This window comes from Hemiscyllium ocellatum, chromosome 6 (genome assembly GCF_020745735.1).
Source record: "Hemiscyllium ocellatum isolate sHemOce1 chromosome 6, sHemOce1.pat.X.cur, whole genome shotgun sequence".
NCBI lineage: Eukaryota > Metazoa > Chordata > Chondrichthyes > Orectolobiformes > Hemiscylliidae > Hemiscyllium > Hemiscyllium ocellatum.
In genome coordinates, this window is record NC_083406.1 from 104,623,652 (window position 1) to 104,630,825 (window position 7,174).

At 47.8% G+C, this 7,174-nt stretch overlaps 1 protein-coding gene across 1 annotated transcript in view; it reads left to right on the plus strand.

Annotated features, from left to right (window-relative positions):
• The window catches only part of LOC132816968 (von Willebrand factor A domain-containing protein 3B-like), a 135,897-nt gene extending 134,797 nt beyond the window's left edge, over nt 1–1,100 (plus strand). Inside the window, exon 26 of the mRNA XM_060826995.1 lies at nt 999–1,100. Coding sequence (XP_060682978.1) covers nt 999–1,100 — 102 coding nt within the window. The remainder of the gene's footprint in view (nt 1–998) is intronic.
• The last annotated feature ends 6,074 nt before the right edge of the window (nt 1,101–7,174 follow it).

The following is a 7,174-nucleotide window of genomic DNA, read 5'->3' on the forward strand; positions in this document are numbered from 1 at the left end:
ATTGCGATAGATCGTGAAAGGTGAAGGCGCAACATGACCTGGGTGTCCTTGCACAGCAGCAGCAGCAGGCAATAAAGAAGGCAAATGGTGTGTTGGTCTTCATAGTGACAGGATTTGAGTTCAGGAACAAGAATGTCTTGCTACAATTGGCTTTGGTGAGACCATGCCTGGAGTATTGTTTGCAATATTGGTCTCCTTACTTAAGATAGGATGTTCTGGTTATGGAGGGAATGCAACAAAAGTTTCCCAGACTGATTGCTAGCATGGCAGAACTGACTTATGAAGAGAGATAGGATCAGTTGGGACTATATTCACTGGATTTTAGAAGAATGAAGTAGGATTGCTTAGATACCCATAAAATTCTAACAGGACTAGAGGTTAAATACAGGGAAGATGTTCCCGATGACCAGGGAGTCCAGAAACAGAGATCACAGTCTAAAGATATGGAGTTGGCCACATAGGACAGAGATGAGGAGAAATTTCTACACCTAGAGAATGGCGAGCACATGGAATTCTCTGCTACAGAAAGCAGTTGAGGCCAAAACATTGAATATTTTCAAGGAGGAGTTAGATTTAATTCTGATAGCTAAAAGGATCAAAGAGTATGGGAAGAAAATGAGAAAAGGGTGCTGAGTAGGATGATCAGCCATGATCATATTGAATGGCTGTGCAGGCCTGAAGGCCTACTCTGCTCCTATTTTCTATGTTTCTAAGACATTAGAGATACTTAGTTAATATGTTGACCACATTTGTGCATCAATTTTGTTGTGGAAACAAGTGATTGCAGGCAAGTTGTGGGCATTAAACTGAGACTCTACTAGAATCAATCTTCTAAACAATTTTCAAAAACCTACTTTGATCTGCTTTTGCTTAGACATCTAATTTCAAAGTCTAGTGTATTTAGATGTGTATTATTTAAATTCACTTACAAGTGAAATGCTGTGAGTTGTGTTTTTGTTGGCATAATTGAATCACAATATTATGATTTGCTTTTGCAGGAACATTCATTTCGTGGTGAACTGATTAAAATCAGCAAGACGCAATATACCTCCATCAGACATTACATACAAGAGGCTCAGATGATAGATCGCACAATGTGAGTACTAATTAGCAGCCCCCACAAACCATGAAGGAGAAATAATCTGCCCCAGTGAATTTGAGTAACATTCCTTTTTCTGTCAGAAGGATTTCTATAATATACAACCCTAAATACATTACACAAGTACTGTCATTGAAGCCATTCTGCCTGAATTTTCTCTCTGTTGGGACGGACCCGTAGGGTCTCGTCTCCACGTGTTCTTTGGGAGGAGAGATCACACCGGCTAGAGTTTGGAGCAAAAACACCGTTTATTACAGAATCAAGACTGGCAAACTATACAACGAATTCAAAAGCATGCAATTCGTTGGAGAAGGCGTTCTGTCTTCCTCCACGGACCTGGAGCAGTTATACTTCGCGCTTCCTCGAGTTCCCGGTCAGGTTCCCCTCGTTCGGTTCTCTCATTGGTCGGTTCACCTGTCTGTGAAGGGATTAGTGTCTCTATTGGCTGCCCCGAGATACCTGTCCAGCTCCTGCTGTGCTGAACAATGGGTAGACATCCTGGGTTCAGCAGTTTCCGATCTTGTAATTTAAAAGTTTATTGTTTGGAAGGGTTTCCTCCTTGCTATGCGTCTGGCTGTCTGGACGTTCACAAAAGTTCTCCATAGTTGAATATACAGGTATTATCATTTAACACAGGACCTGAATGAGTTTGACGTCAGCGGAGGCATTAGCAAGTACTTTATCAATCAAGTGTAGTATCGGTGCGATTTACACTATCCGATAGTTACCGGTTTCCTTTATTAACAATGAGATTGTAACAGGATGATCTGAAACTGACGGACATGTTCTAATCCCCAAGGAATGTGGCCTGCAGTGGCTGGGTTTACTTTACATGGCTGTGTTTTAGCTGGTACCTGACAGTGTCTGCTTTAATAATGGTGCTCCCCTCCCTAGCCCCAATGTAGGTACCCCGATAGCAGATTATCCCCAACATTCCCCCTTTGCGGTGGCTGGGTTTACTTTACATGGCTGTGTTTTAGCTGGTACCTGACAGTGTCTGCTTTAATAATGGTGCTCCCCTCCCTAGCCCCAATGTAGGTACCCCGATAGCAGATTATCCCCAACATTCCCTCCCTTGGCCTCGAAAGAGGCCACACCCCCTTATCCCGTAAGGAACGCAACCCCACGAGGCGACCGGTATCCGGTGTTGTATCGATCAGACTCACCGGTTCTAAGGAGACAGTCATGTGGGGATGAAGGGTGCCCTGAAAAACGCGCCGCTACACAATTAAGCAATAGATAGTCACAGCTGCATGCTAGGCTAAACTAATAGTTGAAGTAATTGAGGCAGTGTCTGCAGAAATAACGAAAAGCACAGGATTAGACAAGCATTGCAATAAGTCATTCAGAGCTGGCGAAATGTACGCGAGTGCGTTAGAATGAGTAAGCCATTTAGTAAACGCAAGTCTGTAGTCCAAAGAACCGGCAAATGTAAATAGGCGTTGTAAGTTTGGAAAGGGAGTAGGAACAGCCTGGTACCAGCAGCTAGGTACCCGCTAGAGATCTGAAACCCAGTGTGAAACTGTACTGTGCCCCGGTGGTCCAGTAGATCAGTATGCTCCAGAGAGCAGCAGTGCTGTCCAACCGTCCGACACGGATGCAAGCAGGCAGAAATCTCATCAAATGGAGACGAACGGAGGCCACCCGTTCCGATGTCAATGCGCGACTGTGCCTGTCTTAGGTTGTCCCTCGCCCGAGGGATCTTACCCGTCATTGGCTAACCAGTCGTGCTGCATTGAGTAATAGATGGCGACATCCATTTCACCGCCACAAGGACAGACGTGGGCAGCTCAGTAGCATGGTCAGTGGCCTCCGAGAGTGGCTGAGGCCAGTCAGGAATATTGGACAGTCCGCAAGGGCCGCTTGCGAGAACAGCAGTGTTTCGATTGCCAGGGCGCACAGTACATCTCCCCCACCCGCTGTTATGGAAGGATCAATTCACATATCCCCAATTTAGACGGGCAAAATAAATGAGTAGGGGCTCTTTGGACAACCAGGCTTCATTCAATGTACATGAAGATGAAAATTTAGTCATGATCACAACAGGATGCACAACAGGATCACATGAATTCGAAAGAAAACCATTGAGGGAGCTGGCACGCCCCGGAGAGATAGCCTCTACTATGCCCGAACCCCGAGCTCATGCAACGGCGGTACTATAGCAATGAAGAAAAGAATTGGGAGGTCCCCACTCGCTCGCCCTTATCGCAACCAGCCGTAAGCAAGAAACCCGGTATCATGGCTCACGAGCGGAAGTCGCATTACAGCATGTATTGGATATGTCCCTGTCCGTTTGTAGGAGGTCACACACAGGCTGTCGTGTTGTCGGAGTTGGTGGCAGCGGCGTCTCCTGGTGGAGCTCAACGTATGGGGGTCCGGTTGAAAAGTAATGATACCTCATCACCTTTAAATCAGTGAGATGGGGCTGTGGGAATGCAGTAAAAAGGAGTCCCCGCATCACCAGGGTGATATATGGCGGGGTCAGTCAGGAACTATGTGACTACAATGGGAAATAAAGTGTTGTGTTGTATGGGGTCTTTGGGGTGGCATGTCTGGGAGACTGGAATGGACGGGAGGCAGTTCCCAAATTCTCCAGTCAGTACTCCTGAACATAAGGTCTGTGCTCATGTGGACTGTCAGATGCAACCAGGAAGAGTGTACTCAACCATTTGTGCAAGAGGAATGGAGGGAGCAGATATGAGAAGACAATGGTGAAAGAAAAAAAAATGAAGGCAGTCTGAAACCCATAACCTTTCTTATGAGTTGTGGACCTGTACGTGGCAGTATTGCAATGAAAAATATCTACCAGGAGGAGTCACATAAAAATAGAGCGACTCTGTGCGAGTTGGACGGAGTGATTTCACGTAAGGGAAGGGGTACAACTTCAGACAAAGGAAGTCAGAGGGATTCGTGATCTCTAATCAGAGAAAAAAGGCTCCCCAGCATGGGCTGCCACAAAAAGGCAGTCGAGGCAGGGGTAGCCAGATTATACTATAGGTGTTTTAATGTTCGTCGAATTACGAAGAGGCAGAGGAAAAATGTAAAAAACGTAATCATGACACTGGTCCAGTGTCGGTGAGGTAATTGCGGGGAGCAGTCACGCAAAAGGTGTCAAGTCGCAATATTCTGACAAAGTTAAAATCAAGTGTGCGCAGACTGTGGAAGACAATTAGTAGGATAATCCGTGTCCATTTGAACAGCAGCACTACACGGGGTAGATGAAAGTCGGGACACTGATACAAATGCAAGATAGTACGAGTGGCAGTTATGACTCGGTGGGAATGTGTGCTAGCAGCTGCAGGAGCGCAGGCGCCTGTATGTTTTAAAACGCAATGTTTGAAGAGTAAAAACATTCGTCCAGGAGTTGTGTCGAAAAAAAATAGAGTAAGTCCCTCGAGAGGGAAGTGGGATTGGTAATAGTGAGAAGGGAACCACAATAGACTGCATAGGGGAAGGCAAACGGTACGCTTTGATAATGCATAGTAAGGGACACAAGTAGTTTCGATTAGCACACCGGGGAACTGCCGGTGCTCGGGGCGCACAACCAATGGTGTTGTCGTAGGACAATCGTTCGATGAGGCGCCCATGGAGACCGTTTAGTATAAAGGTGGAAATGATGAGGATCCCCATCAACTCTGTGGTAATAGGACAATAGAGCAGGTGAAATTCCAGTGTGTGGTTAGGGAAGACAAAGCGCAGGAGATGCCCCTAGCCTCACAGGGCGCGCAGAATAAGTGGCAAGGTAGCCGGGAACCCCCTTTAGCAAGCAGGGTGGGATTGTCGCCCCCAGACACTTGGGTAGGATATTGGAGCGATCCGCGACTGTGAGGCAGAAAGTATTGGTAAAATCAGGAAAGGCGCCTATAGAATGGAGAAAGACCAATGTAGACAAAAAAGGGGGTTGAGCCACCAGCTAAAGGGCACAACCTTATCCTGGCGGCTATTTGCCCGCTCGAAGCGGAGTCCATGATAAACAAGGTGGATCTCTTAAAATAAGGCTGAATGAAGAGTTTAGAGAGTGGAATAAAGTACACGAAGAGTAAGGATATCAGTGAAATGGACCCATGTCGGGCCGTGTCAAGGTGGAGCTGCATGTTTCCAGCTCAGACTGCACCTCCCCATCAGGTCGTGTCTCATCGAGTGATTTTAGAGATATGTTAGGTTCTGCTGACCTGGAGCAATGAGAGAAGTGGTGCGTGTAGTGGCGTATGTGTTTCCAGCCAGCTCGGTACAAGATATGATGATGATGATTATGGAGCGGGGCCGTTCTCACTGGGAGCCTCATGAGCAAAGCAAAACTCTGGGCAATTGGGAGATTTGCGGTGGTACGAAGTTGGACCAATTCCCTGAGGGGGCTTGTTTCCCTGAATGAGGCGCAGAACGAGAGGTGCAAGGACGATCCTGGCCTAATGAAGAACCTGCTTGTGAGAGGGGCCGTGTGCTCTAGCCAAAGGAGTGTGCGCAGGTGCTGCGGGCGTGTTGGAAAGGAGACAGAGAGAGAGAGAATCTCAAAAAGCTGGTCAGACAGATCAGGGCAGAAATTGGCTGTGTAGCAGTTTCCTACGTGAAATACATGAAGATTTGATGAATTTGGGGGAAGTAGCAGCCTTTAAAAGATACCCCTAGAAGAGGATTCATAGAGGAACTTGGTCACCCTGCCGTTCTCAGTGCGAACCTGCGTGTCGCAAAAGATATGAACAGATGAATTGGTGAGGAGTACTCGCAGTTGAGGAGACTGAAGGATTTGGGCAGGAGCTGAGTATTGATCCCCATGGGAGGCGTTTGTATGCCTTGAAGCAAAAGGCGACGGCAAAGTGCTGCCGAGACTGTAGGTGCGGTGGAGGACAAAAGAGAGCGTTGGCAAGGAATGTGACAGAGAAAAATGATAGGCCGGCGTGAGCGCCCACAGTGCAACAGAGGGATCGGAAACCTTTAAGTTTGCAGTGGCGGTGGACCCAGCAAACCTCAGGAAGCATAAGAGTTGGGAAGTCCTGGTAGCAAACCTCAGGGAGCATGAGAGTGGGGAAGGTCCTGGTAGTAAACCTCAGGGAGCATGAGACTTTGGAAAGAAGATGGGGCGCAGAGCACGGCAGTAGAAGCATAGTGAGTGAAATGCCCTAATGGAGAGATGAGGCCAGAAGATGAGTTACTGTGTCCTGGTAGAAAACCTCAGGGAGCTTAAAACCTTAAAAAGAGATGGAGCGTAGGGATCAGCGGATCCTCAATTCAGTGAGAACCAGGTGAATTCAATGCAGGCTGAGTGAAAGACAAAGCTAAGACGACCTCAGATCCGGCGGTGAACATAAAGTGTGTAGGTTTGGGAGGAGACGATGAAGGGGCGTGACCACGGCGTGGGGAATGGAGAGCGGGGTGTAGGATAGGGCAGTGCAATCGGTAAGAGGAGTCTGTACTAGATTCCACTGGGGAAGGTTTGGTAGTGTCTGGCAGTTACAGGTTGCATATTCAAAACATCGGAGAGTGTAGCTTCAGCCAGGTAGACTGGCTGGCATCTTCACCCCGCACGGTTGCCAATACCCGCTTTAGGGACTGGAAATGGCAGTGTCTGTGACAGCAGTAGCTCAACCCTCCCTAGCCGCAAACTTGAGGAGGGGGGGGGGACAAGTAGCAGGAGGAAATTGCTTTAAAATGAGCGTCCATAATGCTTTAGCGAAAGAGAAAGTCTGTGGACTTGGGAGAAAAGATAAAAATGGGTGCGTGAGAAGGGGCATTAAAATTTGGAGGGCATAGACGGAAGAAGGAGTAGGTGGGCCCCCCCTCGTTCTTGGCACTTTGTGAACACGAGGGGAAAAGGGATGGCCTAAACACCCATGTCGGCGGACAAAAAGATGAGTGAGCAGCCGCGAGGAAGAGAGATGGGCCAAGCACCCTGCTGTGTGCTGAGTAGCACGTCCTAGTTGGAGGCCTGAGGCCTGTGACCAGCGGGGGAAAAAGAGAGAGAGACAAAAATAAGCGGGTTGGGGGATATTTGGGCAGTGGGACGGCCAAACACTGGACATACAAAACATTGTAAATGAAAACGCACAGTATGGCGATACGGCAATGCGCATGTTGTTG